Source organism: Chiloscyllium punctatum, chromosome 41, assembly GCF_047496795.1.
Source record: "Chiloscyllium punctatum isolate Juve2018m chromosome 41, sChiPun1.3, whole genome shotgun sequence".
Taxonomy (NCBI): domain Eukaryota; kingdom Metazoa; phylum Chordata; class Chondrichthyes; order Orectolobiformes; family Hemiscylliidae; genus Chiloscyllium; species Chiloscyllium punctatum.
Window position 1 is genome coordinate 66,869,935 of NC_092779.1, and position 19,757 is coordinate 66,889,691.

Genomic DNA, 19,757 nt, shown 5'->3' on the forward strand with positions numbered 1-19,757 from the left:
TGCTCCATCGCTGAAACACTGAACTGAAATGAGAAAATCCCGGATGGTGTGATTAATGAGGGAATTTGATTGATGGATGGATTTGGGTGAAGGGATATTTCAGCACATTCTTCAGCTGCTGTCTGAACTTAGTCTGGGTCACGGCATAAATCGCGGTGTTTGTGCAGCAACTGAGGAGCTGCAGCGTGAAGCCCAATTCCAGCACAAAGAGATCAAGATACAGAGATTGATACCCAATATCATCCATCCGGTACCATATAGAAAACAGCATTAACGTTGACCATAACAGGATGAAATTGGCCGAGATCACAAACAGTAAAATGATGGATTTTTTTCGGTTTCTCATTTCAGTGTCAGACTGAGCGTCCCCATTGGTGTGAGCGCGGAGTCTCCTGCGGGCTCTGCTGGTCACTAAAATGTGTTTGACAGTGAGAACATTGAGCAGCAGAATCAGGAGAAATGGGACACACGGGGTTAGAATGTTATGGAGGAACTCGATTGTGACCCAGACACTGGAGAATCGAACAGCGTCTGTTACATCACAAAACCAGGGGCGGTTCATCAGCGAATACCGAGTCGTGAACATAAAATACCAGGAAATGTTCTTTAAACAGCTCAGCACAGTCACTGCTCCCAGAACCACAGCCGCCGTTTTCTCACTGCAATATTTACTTTTCAGCTTCTGGCAACAAATGGCCACAAAACGATCAAAGGTGAAAGTGACGGTGAACCAGACAGAGCAGTCAGTGGCTGCATAAAGCAGGACGGCGTGGATATTACACACGGGGACGGAGTCCCTCAGGAAATAAAACTGTTCCCCATAAACAGTGGGAATGTGTCTCAGGATCAGGTCGAGGATAATGAGCAGGAGATCCGCCGCTGCCATGGCCCCCAGGTAACGTCTGACACATGGAGACAATCCACAATCTTTATAAAGCAGGACGTAGATGGTCACTATGTTAACTGTGAGGAAGGAAAACAAACCCATTATCCATCAGCCTAGAGGCAAAGGGACCCGTTTGATCGGGGACCCAGTGAGATTTTCAAATGTGTCCCTGTATTCAGGGATTTATTAAAATAATTGGAGGTGGAATAACAAATGGGAAGGTCGGAATTACTGACCAAAAATGTGACATAAACCACAAGAAACCCTCCCTCATCAAACGCACAGAGACACATCCATCAGGACAGATGGTTTCTAGAACATTCCCACACACTCGATCACTGGAGAGCAGACACAGGTCACTCCTTCCCTCTTCCTAATACAGAGGGTGGAAACGTTGCTGTCCTGAAGGATTCTCTCCCAGTTTCCTGAAGACAAACGGAGTTTGGGAATTCCTGTATTTTGATCTAAATTGTGGTCGATCCTGTGTCGTGGAGAAATGTAAACGCAGGGAAAATATATTCACCCCTTTAACTGCCTGAGGGTCCTTCGGAACAGTGTCTCCTTCTCCCTGGAACGGGATCTCTTCCCTCGGGATCTTATCGTTTGTTCAATTCACTGACGTCCGGCCGTTCACAAACAATGTCAGGGACAGAACGTTCCGGGGAATGTCAGTTATAGAATGTTGGGGACAGAACGTTCCGGGGAATGTCAGTTATAGAATGTTGGGGAAAGAACGTTCCGGGGAATGTCAGTTATAGAATGTCAGGGACAGGACATTCCAGGGAATGTCAGTTATAGAATGTCAGGGACAGAACGTTCCGGGGAATGTCAGTTATAGAATGTCAGGGACAGGACATTCCAGGGAATGTCAGTTATAGAATGTCAGGGACAGAACGTTCCGGGGAATGTCAGTTATAGAATGTCGGGGACAGAACGTTCCGGGGAATGACAGTTATAGAATGTCAGGGACAGAACGTTCCGGGGAATGTCAGTTATAGAATGTCGGGGACAGAACGTTCCGGGGAATGTCAGTTATAGAATGTCAGGGACAGAACGTTCCGGGGAATGTCAGTTATAGAATGTCGGGGACAGAACGTTCCAGGTAACCCCTTGACCTATCCATGACCTTTCCCCCCTACCCACCCCGCCAACATGATGTCCTGTGCCTGGACACACTGTAACATTAATGGGGTGAGAGACGGAGGGTCCAATCACAGGAATGGGAACTAAAGGCATTGCCAGATCAGCTGAAAGGATGAGATATACCACATTCTCAATCCACCTCCCAGAACCAGCCCAGACACCATACACCCAGAGGAGATATCTGTTCACCGGGGAACACTGCACAGACCAGGACAGTGTCCTGCTCAGTACAACCCAGCAATCTGTCCAGATTCATCCATTGCACTGGTCAATACAATCCAGCAATCTGTCCAGAGTGGAACACTGCGCAGATCAGATCAGGGCACTTATCTTCAAACGCAGGCTCGACATCTGTCCAGTTTTGGAAGCTGTGATAGAGAGAGAAAAGCTGCAGATGCTGCAGTCCAAAGTAGACCGGCAGGAAGCTGTGAGAACACAGCAATGCTGACAGCATCAGGAGGTGTAACCATTCTGTAAGGATCCTGAAGGAGGGCTACACCTGAAACATCAAATTCTATACCTCCTGATGCTGCCTGGATTGCTGTGTTCCTTCAGCGAGTATTCAGCATGGGAAGCAACGCAGACCACAGCAGTGCATTGATCTATAAACCCGGACTAGATATCTGTCCAGGACGGGGAGCTGTGCAGACCACAGCAGTGCATTGATCTATAAACACGGACTCGATATCTGTCCAGGACGGGGAGCTGTGTAGACAATAGCAGTGCATTGATCTATAAACCCGGACTAGATATCTGTCCAGGACGGGGAGCTGTGCAAAACAGAACAGGACACTAATGTCTAAACCTGAAACAAATATCCATCCAACATTGGGAGCTGCACAGACTACATCATTGTATTATCTATAAACTTCAACTAGATAGTCTGACCAGCACAGGGACCTGTGCAGTGATCACCCATGAATTCATCTGTAAACTAGGAGCAGCTACCCTCCCAGCATGTAGGACTGTGTACCCCACCCCAGTACATTGATCTGTAACCCAGGAGCAGTTACCCTCCCAGCATGTAGGACTGTGTACACCACCCCAGTACATTGATCTGTAAACCAGGAGCAGTTACCCTCCCAGCATGTAGGACTGTGTACACCACCCCAGTACATTGATCTGTAACCCAGGAGCAGTTACCCTCCCAGCATGTAGGACTGTGTACCCCACCCCAGTACATTGATCTGTAACCCAGGAGCAGTTACCCTCCCAGCATGTAGGACTGTGTACCCCACCCCAGTACATTGATCTGTATCCCAGGAGCAGTTACCCTCCCAGCATGTAGGACTGTGTACCCCACCCCAGTACATTGATCTGTAACCCAGGAGCAGTTACCCTCCCAGCATGTAGGACTGTGTACTCCACCCCAGTGCATTGCTCTGTAACACTGTGTTAGATCCCTGCCCAGTGTGGGGAAACTTGCAGCCCGTTCTGGAAGTGACAGGATGTACAACACTCACCCATTTCCAGCTCCATATCCCCATTGTGCCATGACAAGGGGGTGTTGTGGGTATGAACCTCACTGTCAGATAGAGATGGCGGGGGACTCAGTTTAAATATCACCACATGGGAGGGGTTTGGGGTATAGACAGCGAGGGGGAGACTGAGACACAGTGTCATGGAAGGATGTGTTCCCAGGTTTCAGAATGCTGAAATGTAGACACTTCAATCGCATCCTGTAACATGAGCCAGTCTTCCCAGGAAAGATGGGAAAAAGGGATTTTGGTGTGAGGTCAGATGGAACAACAGCTGCTGTGTGGGTTTGAAATTACGTTTATGTAATTTTAATAAGTGTCTTTTTGAAAAAGTACATTACTGTAGAGTTGGAGTAGGGTAATAAGCAGTTAAAGAAAGGGGGTCTCAGAGTTGTGAATAGTTGATGTAAAATGTTCACTTTCAGAGTTAAAAAATAAATTGATATTTTTGTTTAAACAGTGGAATTTGGGAGTTCTCTGTCACTCATATTTTAACAGTTTACAAGACAAATTGAGCGTTTCTTTATGTTTAGTTTATATTACCAGATGAGCTCAATGTTGTGTCCTAACGATTGCTGTGTATCTGTGTGTCTGTGTGTGGGGCAGGTCTGGCAGTCTCTGTGGTGCTTAAAGTGATGCAATGCCACCCTCTGCTGGCCTCCCCACGCCACTGCACAGACATTGGCAGAGGGTAAAAACCAACAGAGATTCATTCAGAGAGGGGGAGGGAGAAGGCAGCTGCTCACCGCACCATCCTAACTGATGTCTTATCCATGGACTGATCTAAATGTCCTTTAAACATTGTAACTGTCCCTGCTTTCACCACTTCCTCTAGAAGTTCATTCCACACCCAAGCCACATTCTGTCTTACATAATTACCTCTCCTGACTTTTGTAAATCTTTTTCCTCACATCTTAAAATATCCCTCAGTTTTGAATCCCCAACTCTAGGGAAAAGACATCAGCCCTTGTGTAAAGTTACCGCAGAATCTCATATGCTTCAGTGAAAACAGTCCCAGCCGATCCAGCCTCTCCTTGTAGCTCACTCCCTCCTTTCCCAGCAACATCCAGGTTAATCTCTTCTGAATCCTCTCCAGTTTAATAATATCAAGGTCAATAATATTAAAGTGAAGAGTCAAGGTATTTTCTAATGGTACGGGGAGTCCAAAACTAGAGGACATAGACTTAAGGTGAGAGGGGAAACATTTAAAAGTGACCTAAGGGGCAGCTTTTTCACCCAGAGGGTGGTGTGCCTATGGAGTGAGCGGGCAGGATGACCAGACCAGACACAGTATTCCAGAAGAGGTCTCACCAATGTCCTGTACATCCTCAACATGATGTCCCCATTCCGATACTCAAAGGGTCTGACCAATGAAGACAAGTGTGTTAAACACCTTCTTTACCACAATATCGATATGAGATGCAAATTTTAAAGAATTAAACCTGACGGCCTGTGGTCTCTGTTCTACAACACTGACAAAGACCCTACTTTTAATTGTATAGGTCCTGTTCTTGTTTGATTTACCAAATCCAATGCCTCGCATTAATCCAAGCTAAACTCCATCTGCCACCCCTCAGCCCAGTGTGTGATATGACTGTCACCTCCCCCTCACCCTTCAATTTTAAAACGCCCATCCCTGTCCAGGAGGCCTGCACACTCCGGCCTTGATTATCACAAAGACCCTGAGCTTGGTTTGCCTTGTGTGGTGAGGGAGAGGAGGGACAGATTGCTGACACAGTCAGTGGGGAGGAGAGGCTGGACAGTAATCACCGGCCTGGTGTCACTTCATGGTTTTAGGAAGAGGGCAGTCGCATGTTAGAGGTGGGTAAGAGTGATCGGTGTTTTGGAGTCAGAAATTAAGCTCTTCCTTCGTTTCTGGTATTCAGTAATAAATATCTATTTAAGACTCTTCATTGGGCAGAGTGTGTTTGCAGGATTTCTTTCCTTAATATTGCAGACTACAGATAATAGCAATTAAAGATGTTTATAGTTAACTTTGATAGCATAGCAAGTACACTCAATATCCTACAGTTGAGACAAATATCTTGTATTTGTTTAACAATACAAAGTGTTTTGTGTAGTTCAGTAATGGGAACCTGATTATAATAAATCCACACTGAGCTGAAAGTGGGCACTAAAATATGACCCAAGTCTGGGTATGGTAGTGTAGTGGGTAGTGTCCCTGACTCTGAACCAGAGGGGAAAATTTTTGATGAGGCCTAAAGGGCACCTTTTCACACAGAGGGTGGTGTGCGTATGGAATGAGCTGCCAGAGGAAGTGATGGAGGCTGGTCCAACTACTGCATGTAAAAGGCATCTGGATGCTGACAGACCTGCTGAGCTTTTCCAGCAAATTTCTGTATTTGTTACAAAATGCATGTATTTTAACACAGGTATTCTGAATACATTAATTATTTTATTTTTTATTGACGCAAGGCCATGTAAACATATTTCAAATCGGCCGAGACCATTTTCTGCTAAGGATATGGCTCGGTGTATGACAGTAGCAATGATGTACCTACATGGAACAGGGAATGTGATGGAGACATAGTTTTGACAATGTACAAGGAGACCTCACATGGTCCAGTTTGGGAGAGGATGATATTATTGTGTGATTCAACTCAGAGAGGGAGAAACTGTAATCTGCCCGAAAAAGAATGGCCTCTTGCACTCTCTCCTTTGGGGTTCCTCATCACAGCAACGTGCGCGAGCTAAAAAAAAATCTGCAGTCATCGTTACCATTCTTATTTTTATAGAATCCCTGCAGTGTTGAAACAGGCCCTTCGGCCCAACAACTCCATACCAACCTTCCCAACCCATAGCCCTATATTTACCCCTGACTAATGAAGCTAACCTAAAAATCCCTGAACACTACAGACAATTTAGCGTGACCAATCCACCGAACCTACACAGTTTGTGGTAGGAAACTGGATCACCCATTAGAAGCTCACACAGATAAGGGGGGAATGTACAAACTCCACAGAGACAGTCACCCAAGGCTGGAATTGAACCCAAGTTCCTAGTGCTCGGAGGCAGCAGTGCTAACCACCGTGCTACCCTTTGGGTGCTCCCTGAGCCGAATTCACTGGAATCTCCTCACTGCCTAAACCAAAGGGAATTCAGCCAAATTCAACTCTCCCAGGATGAAATCCCATTGCTAGCAGCTGTGTGAGTACAATATCTTCAGAAGCAGAATAACGTTTTGGACAATCTCAATTTTTACTTTTATCAGGAGTTACAATAATATCTGGACAAAGTTGTTTCAAGTTAAAATTGCGGAAATTTTGTTAATCTGTGTGTGTGTGTGTATGCATGTGTTTGTGTGTGTGTGTGTGTGTGTGTGTGTGTGTGTCTGTGTGTGTGTGTGTGTGTGTGTGTGTGTGTGTGTGTGTGTCTGTGTGTGTGTGTGTGTGTGTGTGTGTGTGTGTGTCTGTGTCTGTGTATGTGTGTTTAGAAAGGGAAATATTAGACCATAAGATATAGGAGGGGAAGTAAGGCCATCGGACCCATCGAGTCCACTCAGCCATTTAATCAGGGCTGATGGGCATTTCAACTCCACTTACCTGCATTCTCCCCGTAGCCCTTAATACCTTGTGACATCAAGAATTTAGCAGTCTCTTCCTTGAAGACATTTAGCGTCCCGGCCTCCACTGCACTCCGCAGCAATGAATGCCACAGGCCCACCACTCTCTGGCGGAAGAAATGTCTCCGCATTTCTGTTCTGAATTGACCCCCTCTGATTCTAAGGCTGTATCCATGGGTCCTAGTCTCCTCGCCTAACGGAAACAATTTCTTAGCATCCATCCTTTCTAAGCCATTGATTATATATTTGCAATACCCAAACACTTTGCCATTAATCTTTCCACCATAGTTGGAGTAACATTGCTCTCGATCATAAACGTGTTGTTTGATCAGATTAAAGAAACTAGCCTGACTTGTTCCTAAAACTGACCCTGACCCAGTCTGAGACTGATATCATCAGCCATATCACCAACCTGGTCACATTTAACATTTGTTGTGAGCAGTGGAGGAGTGGGACTAGAAAAGGAAAGAGTGACCCCAAAAAGCCGGGGAACTATAGACCGGTGAGCCTGATGTCAGTGGTGGGTAAGTTGTTGGGGGGGATTCTGAGGAATAGCATTTACATACATTTGGGAAGGCAAGGGCTGTTCAGAGTAGACAACATGGCTTTCTGCATGGGAAATCATGTCTCATTAATTTGGTTGAGTTTTTTGAAGAGGTGACAAAGAAGATTGATGAAGGCAGTTTGGTGGACATTGTCTATATGGGCTTCAGCAAGGTGTTCATTTAAAGAACAGAGAGCAAAGAAAATTTACAGCCCAGGAACAGGCCCTTCTGCCCCCCAAGCCTGAGCCAATCCAAATGTACTGTCTAAACCTGTCGGTCAATTCCTAAGCATCTGTATCCTTCTGCTCCCCATCTACTCATGCATCTGTCCAGCCGCATCTTAAATGAATCTACCTTGCCTGCCTCTACCACCTCTGCTGGCAACACGTTCCAAATGCCCACCACCCTCTGTGTGAAGTACTTACCGCGTGTATCCCCCTTAAACATTCCACCTCTCACTTTGAAAGCACAACCTCTCGTTACTGAATCCTTCACTCTGGGAAAAAGCCCCTCTCTATCCACTCTGTCTATACCCTTCATGATTTTGTAAATCTCAATCAGGTCCCCCCCCTCAATCTCCTTTTTTCCAGTGAAAATAAACCTAACCTACTCAGCCTCTCTTCATAGCTAGTATTTCATTCCGATTGGTAGACAGATTAGTAAGTTTCAGTCACATAAGATACAGAAGAAGCTAGTCACAATTGGCTTGAAGGAAGAGGGGTATTTTTCAGACTGGAGGCTTGTGAGCAGCAGTGTGCTGTAAGAATCAGTACTGAGTTCACTGCATTTAATCATTTATGTAAAGGATTTAGATGTGAATATACGGGCAATAGTTAGTAAGGTTACAGATGACATCAGAAAGGTGGTGTAGTAGATTATCTCAGAGTACAACAAGACCGCAATTAGATGGGACAAAGGGGCAAGGATGGACAGATGAAGTTTAATTTAGATAAATACGAGCTTTTGCATTTTGTAAATGCAAACCAGGGCAGGAATTATACAATTGTTGGTCAGGTCCTGGGGCATGTTGTGAAACAACGGGGCATAGGGCTGCAGGTGCATAGTTCCTTGAAAGTGGAGTCGCAGATAGACAGTGTGGTGCAGAACACATTTGGCACATTTGCCTTAATCAGTCAGAGCATTGAATATAGGAGTTGTGGTGGTATGGTGCATCTGTACAGGATGTTGGTGAGGCCACTTTAAGAATACTGCGTACAACTTGGTTGTCTGCAGAAATGACTGACACACAGATGTTCCAGGACTGGAGGTTTGAGCTGTAGGGAGAGGCTGGCTAGGTTGAGGTGCTTTCTCCTGGAGTGTCAGAGGCTGAAGGGTGACATTATAGAGGTTTATAAAACCATCAGGGGCATGGATATTCTGAACAGCCACGTTCTGCTCCCCAGGATAGGGGAGTCCAGAACAAGAGGGCAGAGGTTGGAGGGGAGAGGGCGAATGATTTAGAAGGGACCTGAAGATAAATGTTTCACACAGAGAGTGGTGTGTGTACATAAAGTGCTGTCAGAGGAAGTTCTGAAGGCGGTTACAATCACACATTTAAAAAGTATCTGAAAGAAGAGGGATATTGGTCAAATGCTGGCAAATGGGACTGGATCAGATTTGATATCTGATCGGAATGAACAGATTGGACTAACGGGTCTGTTTCCATTCTGCATGACTCTCTGATTCTATAAGAAGGATGACGAAAAATTCTGAAAGGACCTTTCAAGTGGGAATTCTCTTCTCTGGAAGTTTATCGTGCCCACATGCTCACATTGATTGAAAGCTGCATTAGTTAAATATTTGACAGAGAAGTGAGTCACAGATAATGGGACACAGACAGGAAAGTGGGGCTGAGACAATCTTAGTGCCTGGTGGAGAAGGCTCGAAGTATCTAATGACCCACTCCTGCTCCTCAGTCCCATGTTCCTGTGTTCCATTCCGCCCATCAAACCTGCTAGACAGGAGCAGTTGGAGGCCATTTACTCCTATAACCTGTTGCACAGAAACAGGGGAGACCATTCAGCCTCTCAAGACTGTTACACATGCTTTGAGGTGATTTGGGAAATGTAATTGGAAAGCCCAGGCTGGGTATGAAAGAGGCCCCTCATCTCTCTTTACAGAGCTTCCCCTCTCTGCAACTTGTGCTTCATTTGTTGGTCATGGTTAGACCCAGATTCACTGTGAATACAGCCCCCATACCTCAACCAGAGTTGGCTCACAAAATCATCTGGTCTCCCTGACTGCAATATTTAGTAATTGCACATTCATGAAAATAACACCCACTAACACTCCAATAACAGAATGTAAGAACATCAGAAACAGGGGCAGGTCATTCACTCCCCAAACCTGCCTTGCCCTTCACTAAGATCGTGACTGATCTGCTCTTGGTCTCAAATCCTCTTTCATATCCAATTCCTCATAGCCCTCACCTCTCTGACAGATCAATATCCATCTCCCTCCTCTTCAAATACTTTCAGACATCTCGCTCCCCGAACACTCTTGAGAAGAGAAATCCTGACATTCAATCCCACCTGTTTGAAGAAAACACTTGCTGCTCCTATATCATGGTTTATTGATGTGCACAAAAGAGGTTGAGACAAGGGTTCAGGTAAAAATGACAGACCCTGATATCAAGACAGTGGTTGAGTCTGTTGACATAAAGGAGCTTAACAAAACGGGACTTAATGGGAATCAGAGTAAACTCTCCAGTGTTTGGTGTCAAACATGGCACAAAGGAAGATGGTCATCATCTCAGTCCTGGGTCACCTCTGTGGGAGATCCTCAGGGTAGCTTCCTCTTCACAAACATCTTCAGCTGCTTCATCAATGTCTCCCCAACCTCACCCTGCTCAACATAAGAACAGAAGTGGGGATAGTCACTGAAGATTCCACTATGTTCAGAACATTTTGTTCCCCTCTCAGCTCCTGAACTGATCTGTGTTCATGTGCAACAAGACCCAGACTCCATTGAGACTTGTGCTGTTAAAGTATCAGTAACATTCATGTAACAGCACTGCCTGACACTGCACATTGCCCCAGTAAAAATAGAGTTCATTCAGCACCTCACGCTGGTTTCACAGGAATATGAGGAAGCCATTCAGCCCATTGACACTATTGGAGAAGAACAGGGACAAGCCATTCAGTGCCTCCAGCCTATTACTCAGGAAGAGAAGGAGTCTAGTGTGATGGGCCACACCAGAGCCCCTCGAAAATATTGGAAGGCAGTCTCCTAGACTCTAATGTTTTCTTATTTTAAAGGGAATGTAAATTGTCTGTTCCAGATGCAATGTGACTGGTCAAAATACTCGGTGTGAAGCTCAACACTATTTAAACACGAAAGATAAAATGAAACCAAAGAAAAAGGAAATTAGAATAACTTAATTCTATTGGACAAGTTATCAGAATAATATAGCGTGGAGATATTACTAATGAACTGTTCCGATATACGAAAATCCCATAAAGACAGCCTTTGGCAAAACTGAATATTCAGTCACAGATTGCCACAAACTCAAAGATCCTAATCTGTGAGAGCTGGTCACACCCATTCAGGCTGCATTAAAATAAACCTAAGGCCTCCCTCGCTGTTTACTCAAGTGGTCTTAACTAACCAGCTTGGTAACGATCATTCAATCTCTCTCTTAAAAGAAACCAGGACAAAATAACCTCTTAAAGCTGCAGCATCATCACACTTGTCAGTACATCGAGCTTTCAAACAGGAACCAGGGGTAAAAGGTCAGGCCCTTGGCCCTGTCCAATTGGACAAGGAAGAAGTCATTCAGTCCCCTGAGTCAATTACACAGAAACGGAACGAGGCCATTCAGCCCCTTGAGTTACTTACACATGAACAAGAGGAGGCCATTCAGCCAGTTGAGCCATTTATATAGGAACAGTAGAAGGCCATTTCCACCTCAATGCACTTACACGGGGGCAGAATAGGGTAATTGATGCTGATCCTGATGAATGTCTTATGCCCAAAATGTCGACTCTCCTGCTGTGCTTTTCCAGCAAACCACTGTCTACTCTGATCTCCAGCATGGGCAGTCCTCACTGTCTCCTAATAGATGCTCTAACGTGATGAACAATTGGAGCAGAGGCTGCACAGACAGACTGCTCCACGTTGTACCTCGTGGCGCCAACGCTCATGATACACATGTGGGACTTTAACGTGGGTTACTCGCGGTGAGCAGGGAAATCATATGTGTTGTGTGAAATCTCAAGAAGGCATGTACCATCTCCGAGAAGGCTGCCTGGTGTTCTCTATGTAGGGTGGAAGCTGGTGGGAATGGCTACCTGTTTCCGATGGAAGGTATTGTGGCTGCTGTTGGGGATTGTGAATAACCTGATGTTCAGTACAGGGTTCACACGCCGACTGCTCAATAACGTGGGGAGAGTTAATTTAGGCAAATAAACTATTAGGAAAGTCACGATAGACTGATGAATGGACTCTCTAAGTTCAAATAATGGTGATCTTGTTCATGTTGACCTTGTCTAGTGCATGTCCTGTTCAGTGTAACCTGTGTGCCTTACTCTGTCCAAGTCTATTTCCACCCTATGATCTGTCTGGCCTTGCTTAATATGATCTTCCCCCACTGCTCATAAACAACGTGTTTCCCTGTACTGAGGTACACGTGACAATAAATCAAACCAATCAATCCTGGGTAAAGTATGGAATTTCTCTCCCTATCAATGTCTCTTTTGGAAATAAGTGATCGCTGCCACTCCTCGTGTTTCAGCATCACAATTTCTTCGTCTCTCACAGCTCTACAGATTAAACACTCAGCTTATTCACTCTATCCTCATGTTACCATCACCAGTGTCTGTGGTAAGGAGATCATTCCTTACAAAGAGCATCAAATCTGTACAGAGTGCCCCGAATGCTCTCTCAGCAAGGCTCTACAACAGCAGGAAGATGGCTTTACTTATGTACTCGAATCATCTTACAATGAAGACAGCATACCATTGACTGCACCCATTAGTTACACAGGGTTTGATTCGGAGCAGTCAGCATAGACTTGTGAGTGGGAGATCATGCTTCCCAAATTTCTTAGAGTTCTTTGGTGAAGTGACCAGGAAGGTTGATGAGGACAGAGCAGTCGACGTAGTCTCTATGGATTTCAGTATGGCCTTTGATAAGGTTCCACATGGCAGGCTGCTCAGGAAGGTTCCATCACGTGGAATGCTGGGGGAACTGTCCAATTGGATACACAGTTGGGTTGATGGTCGGAAGCAGAGGGTTTAGTGGAAGGTTGTTTGTCAGACCGGAGGCTGGGCCCATTGCTGTTTGTTATCTATGATTTGGTTGAGAATGTACAAGGTATGATTAGTAAGTTTGCAGATGACACTAAAATAAGTGGTAGCGTGATCAGTGAGGAAGTTTATCAGAAATTGCAGCAGGGACTTAATCAGGTGGGGAAGTGGGCCGAGAAATGGCAAATGGAATTTAATATAGATGGGTGATGTCTTACATTTTGGGAAATCAAATCAAGGTAGGAGTTTCATGGTGCATGGAAAGATCTTCAAGAGTGTAGTGGGCAGAGAGACCTTGGAGTTCAGGTGCACGGTTCTCTAAGAGTGGAGTCACAGGTAGACAGGGCAGTGAAGAAGGCTTTTTGCACAGTGAGGACATTGAGTACAGAGAAGCTGGGAAGTTATGTTGCAGTTATACTGGACTTTGGTCAGGCTGCACTTAGAGTATTGTGTTCAGTTTTGTCACGTTGTTATAGGGAGGATGCTATTAAATTAGAAAGAGTGCAGAAGAAATTTTCAAGGACGTTGCCAGGACCCATTGGTCTGAGTTATAGGGAGAGTTTGGACAAGCTAGCACCTTTTCTTTAGCGTGAAGGAGACTGAGGGAGTCCTTTTAGAGCTGAATAAGATCACGATGGTAGGGTTAATGCTCTCAGTCTTTTTCCAAGGTGTAGAGAATCGAGGATTAGAGGGGATCAGTTTAAGGTTAAAGGGGAAGGAATAAAAGGGAACCTGAGGGGCCACTTCTTTACCCAGAGGCTGGTACGTGGATGAGCTGCCAGCAGATGTGGTTGAGGGGGGTACATTAACAACATTTCAAAAGCATTTGGATAAATATGTGGATAGGAAAAGTCTAGGATGATATTGGCCAACTGCAGGGAATTGGGGTTAGCGTGGATGGACATTTACAAGGTGGACTCGAACCCCTCTGTTAATTAAAACCAAACACCCAGAAAAGCTCGCCTCACCTCGTAATCTGTTAAAATATGAGCGACAGCGATCTCCTACATTCCACTATTTAAACAAAAATTAACAACTTAAGTTCTTAACTTTAATAGTGAACACTAGAGGGGCTTCACAAATACAAGCCCCTCTTTTCTTAGCTACTTACTATCTGACTCTGACTCTGTCAAAATCTGCTGTTCCAACAACCCACATATGAAACATAACAATCTCAAGACCACACAGTCTCTATCTTCCCTGCTGTGTTCACTCTTCCAGCTGCTGATCTCCCTGGGTCATGTTTTTATTGCAAGTAGGTTTACATGAACATGTATCTTTGATAGAGAGTGTTTGAGATGGTCAGTTAGCACTCCTGCTCTACAGCAGTTACTCTGCTGTTGGATGGCAGTGGCTCTCCCTCTAGTGTTCAAAATGCTGGATATATATACTTCCAATGATATGATAATTCTCACATTTGATTGCTTTCCAGGTACCCAAACAATAATATTTGTGACATATGGAACAATCAGACATTTAGCTGGCATCTGTGCTGTACTTTGTATTCAACAAAACCCGTTCTGTCTTAAAGTGACCTGACCTGCTTTCGGCTTCATAACACCACCCCCCTTCAGAAAACAAAGAACCATCAGAATGAAAAGATGGCTTCGTTTCCTTTCCTCTAATTCTTAATCCCATTATTATGAAATACAAAAGTATTAATCTCAGTTATATCATTCATATTAATTTTGCACACATATAAAACACTGGGATAAGTCAAATCTTATCAACACCTGTTCCTTTAAATCCGCGATAACACATCTGCTATCACATTTTAGGACCCACAGCATGTACATTGTGTAAGTTTAAAGTCAGCGTGATAAGACTCCAATGAAATATTCTCATATTCTGGTCTTTAAATATTCCAAAAAACGCGAGAGGTTTGTCGTTGTCCACAACCATCTCCAACAATTTATTTGTCACATAAACATTAAAATATTGTCAGGCCAGTGCGAAACCTAATCATTCTTTTTCAGTAATGGAGATGTTGTATTTTGTTTCTGGTGGATATTGAGTTTTTTTGACAAGTAGCCAATTGGCCATTCAATCCCATCATCATATTTCTGTATCAATACATCTCCGACCCCGATATCCCGAGGGTTTCAGAATATTTGGTGCAGCTAAAACTGGTGCGGTGATTAATCCTGCTTTAAAATTCTCAAATGCCTCCTGGCATTGTTCTGTCCACCACAATTCTGTGTTCTTCTTTACTAAGTCCATCAGTGGTGCTCATAAGCTGCTGAAGTTTGGAACAAACTTCCAATAGAATCCACTCAGTTCCAAAAATCGAAGCACCTCTTTCTTCGAGGTTGGTTGTGGAAATTCCTCAAAGCCCTTCGTCTTTGTGTTCCATGGGGTCAATCTTCCATGTCTAATGTAATGTCCCAAGAACGGCACCTCTGCCTTCGTGAATGCTGTTTTCTTTAAGTTTATTACCAAGTTTGCTTCTTGTAATCGTTCAACATGCTCTGCCAACTGTAACGTGTGAGCTTTAAATCACTTGCTAAAGGTCACTACATCATACAGATAAACTGCACAATTTGTTCATCTGACTGTAACTCTGTTCCTGAGTCACTAAACCTGGCTGTGAAGGGAATTCCTATCACTGGTGACAATACTAATACGTCATCCCCACAGGAAATCGTCAAAATTTCCGAGTTTTTATCTGCCACTTGCTTCATTCTATGCTGTGCCCTTCAGGTGCTGTTTAGCGAACTCACCTACTCCATCTAATCTCTCCCTCACCTCAGATACATAATCCGAGTGTGAGATCTCTGACTTCGGTCCTGTCAATTTATATTCAATTAATTTCAAAGGACCTCTCACTTCATGTACATATATTAACTCAAAGGAAGTAAACTGAGTAGATTTATTTGGGGCAAATAATTTTTGTCCAATGGCAAACAATTCAATGAGACACCTTCATTCCAATCATTCCGGTAATCCTGACAGTACACTGTTAATATGGTCTTCAGCGTCTGATGCTAACTTTCCAAGGCTCCCTGGGATTCAGGATGGGACGCCCTTGATTTAAACTGCTGTATGCCTAAGCTATCCATGACTTCCTTAAACAGCTGAGCGGTAACATGAGACCTTGGTCTGACTGAATCTCTCTGCGGAGCCCACAGTGAGTAAAGAAAGATACCAACTCCTCCACCTCCCTTTTTACCTTAACACTCCATCATAGAATTGCCTCTGGAAATCTGGTAGACACATCCATTATGGCTAGCAAATAATGGTTTCCACCTTTTTTTTAGATAGGGAAGCTACACAACTCATCATAACCTACGTGAAATGTTCTTCGAATGCAGGAATTGGTAACAAAGGTGCTGGCTTTATTACTGCCTGTGACTGACCTATCGTTTAGAATGTTTGACATGTGCAACAAAAAAAACCACGTCCTTGTGCATTCCAGGCCACTAGAAATGCCTCGGTACCTTAACCTGATTCTTCTGTCCACCTAGGTGACCCCCTGCAGTTAGTTTATGTGCTACCCGTAACACTGTACGTTACTGCTAACACAATATCGTGCACTTCAGCCCATTTCCCTTCTGCAGTAACCTATCGGGGTCTCCATTTTAATTTTATGATTCTATCTTTAAGTTAATAATGTTTGACAATATATTCTGATTCCTTTTCTGTGTGTGTGCATGTGAATGTGTGTGTGAATGTGTGTGTATATATCTGTTGTAAGTCCATGAGCCTTTCTGGACTAAACCCCTCTGCCTGACCCTCTGCCTGTTCAGGTTTTTCCTGCAAACAGGGGGTCAGTTAACTGCACATCAACTCCTTTGGCTTTTTATTTCGGTTTTCCTTCCTGCTCTAACTGATGACAGTGGAATCTTGTTACTATACAGTCTGGAAAAATCCTGGGTATTTTTCTTTTAACTCCCCAATTCCCTAGTTTTCCTTTTGCCTTCTCCAACACAAGGGGTGCCACTCCCACCTTGGATCCTGTTAAATCTTTCACAAGAATAAACTGTATTCCTGGAAATGACACTCTGTTACTCACTGTCACTGTTACTGCCCCAACCTTGATTTGGCATTCCATCCTGATATTACACAAGGGAATACTTAATTTCTAACCCCATTCCACAAATTGTTGCGATCTTGATTAATATGTCAGAAAGAGTGAAAATACTTTCATCTCTCACTATTCGAGGCCGAGAGAAAGTGAGGGCTGCAGATGCTGGAGATGGGAGTTGAAAAGTGTGGGGCTGGAAAAGCATAGCCAACCAGGCAGCATCTGAGGGGCAGAAGAGTTGACGTTTCAGGCATAAATTCTTCATCAGGAAAGTGGGAGGTGGGGCAAGGGAGGGGGAAGGGGGACGAGAAATAAATAGGAGAGTGGGAGCGGAGCTGGGTGTAAGATAGCTTGGAAGGCGATAGGTAGACGCAGGTGGGGTGTGATGGTGATAGCTCGGAGAGGAGGGTGTTGTGGATAGGTGGTAGGACAACTAGAACCCTCAAACTAGAACCATCATCAACGTTGACTTCACCAAATTCCAAATCTCCCCTCCACCAACCTCTCCCATATCCAACCGTTCAACCTAGCACTGTCCTCTTGAACTGCCCTAACTGGCCAGCTTCCTTCCCACCTACCGACTCCACCCTCCAAACCGATATATCACTATTACTCCAACCTACATCTTCTTATCGCCTTCCCGGTGACCCTCCCACCAGCCCAGCTACTGCCCTCGTATTTATCTTTCAGCCCCCTTGTCTCCGCCCCCCCCCCCAAATTCCTGACGATGGGTTTCTGCCTGATATTCAATTGTCTTGCTGTCTGGATGCTGCCTGATCTTTTGTGCTTTTCCAGCGTCTCTCTTCTCAACTATTAGAGACTGAGCAGATCCCACATCTCACAAAATTATAACTTCTTGTCCTTCTCCCCCGATCTTTCTAAGTAAACTTTATCTACAGAGGTGAATTCCATACCCAGACCCTGCCTCGGCTGTGCACTCTCCTGCAGCTCCTCGGCTCTACTTGGGGTCTCCTTTACCAGTTTCACTAATGCCACTGGCTTAGCCTCTTCTACTGCATCTTTCCCCAAAGTGCCTTCCTTCAACGACCATCACAGTGTGTCCCAGCTTACTTCAATGAAAACACCTTTTCCCAGTGCCCTCCTTAAACCATCAGCACTGTCATTTTCTGTGTTCCACTCCCTTATACTGAGAACACCTGAGGCCTTTCACCTCCTTTCAACCCCTTTGGGCTTCTTTTTTCACCTGTGGTAAACTATTGTGCGCTGCTGTTTGCTTTGTAATATGTGAACTTCCCTTCTCCCAATTTCTATCCCTCATTGCATGTAAATTCTCCCGGAAGCTAAATTTCATCTCATTCACCAATGCATATTTACCTGCCATTTCTGCCGCGCTTCTCGCTTCTTGAACTTTCTGTTCGTGCACATGAATTCTTACCATCTCTGGAAGTGAGTCTTTAAACATCTCCAGCATAATAATCTCCCTTCGAGCCTCACAGGTCTTATCTATTTTTAAGTCCAGCACACAACTATCAAAATGACTGCAGTTAATTCTTTCAGACTTAACATAAGTCTGACCTGGTTCCGTCTCTATTTTTCTGAACCTCTGTCTACATGCTTCTGGTACCAATTCATAGCCAATCAAAATAGCCAATTTGACACCTGCATAATCTCTTGATCCCTCATCTGACAGCGCGACACATACCTCACCAGCTGTGCCCACCAGCTTAGTCTGAACGAGCATTCCCCACAAGTTCACTGGACACGTCATCTGCCGAGTCATTTTTTTCAAATGAAATAAAAAAAGTTTTGACATTTTTCTCACCGAAATATGGCAAGGTACTAATATATTTGTATACATCCCGACGTTCTCCCTTCATCTCCATCCTGTTAATTCAACTTTCTTGTCTAATTCCCAACTTCTGAATCTCAAATTCTCTCTCTCTTTCTTTTTCCTCTCCTCTTTTTTCTCTCTCTGTTTCGGTCTCTTTCTTTATCTTCTAACTTCAGTTGCCATATTTGCAATTTAAGTTTTTTCTAACTCGACTGCACTTGTCTGTTTCTTTGATACATCAAATTGCTTGACCAAATCCATTACAATTTCAGCTTTCCTTTTGTCCCTGGTTAAACCCAATTCCAACCTATTTGCTAATTCTAAAAAATGTCCTGCTTCTGTCTTTCTAAACTTTCTTGGCAAATTTGGGAACCTCTTTAGTAATTTTAAAAGCCTTTTCCCTCACTTTTGATTTAAACAACCACCAGTAAACAAAATTAAACAGATTTTCAGACCGGTTTTATTTGAAGATCTAGGTCACTAATTGCAACGTGTTGGAATTTGCTGGGACATTTTGTACCTGAAATCTGTTCAAATCTGTCCCAGTCCATTACGGCATGGCCCCAAACTGTGGAGACATCTATGTCGAGCACTTCTGTTAATTAAAACCACAAACCCAAGAAAGCTCACCTCACCTCGTAATCTGTTCATACATGAGTGACAAAGAACTCCCAAATTCCACTAATAAAAGAAAAATAACAGTTTGTATGTATGCAAGTTAGCTCGCTGTGCTTGAAGGTTTGTTTTCTGATGATTCGATACTATGACTAGGTAACATCATCAGTGAGAGTCTCTGCTGAAGTGCTGGTGGTATGTTGCGCCTCTCTATTTATAGGTCTTGGGTTCTTAAGATGGGTGATGTCATTTCCAGTTCTTTTGTTTTACAAGAGTAGGTAGATAGGATCTAAATTGATGCGTTTATTGATGGACTTCTGGTCAGAATGCCTTTCCTCTCAGAATGTCCTTGCGTGTCTTAGTATATGTGTACTTTGTCTCAGTCAAAGTGGTGCCCTTCTTTGTCTGTATGTATGGAACATAGTGATAGTGCGTCCTGTCTTTT

At 44.2% G+C, this 19,757-nt stretch overlaps 1 protein-coding gene and 1 long non-coding RNA gene across 2 annotated transcripts in view; one reads left to right on the top strand and one right to left on the bottom strand.

Moving 5' to 3' along the window:
* Positions 1–24: 24 nt before the first annotated feature.
* On the bottom strand, positions 25–3,562 carry LOC140465095 (probable G-protein coupled receptor 139). Its single transcript, XM_072560966.1, has 2 exons — positions 3,493–3,562; positions 25–963 (listed from the first exon to the last, which is right to left on the bottom strand). The coding sequence occupies exons 1-2, from the start codon at positions 3,506–3,508 to the stop codon at positions 53–55; spliced, it is 927 nt and encodes a 308-aa protein (XP_072417067.1). The 5' UTR covers positions 3,509–3,562; the 3' UTR covers positions 25–52.
* Positions 803–19,757, top strand: part of LOC140465096 (uncharacterized) — a 63,403-nt gene continuing 44,448 nt past the window's right edge. The window contains exon 1 of the long non-coding RNA XR_011955095.1: positions 803–895. This is a non-coding gene — a long non-coding RNA (uncharacterized lncRNA). The remainder of the gene's footprint in view (positions 896–19,757) is intronic.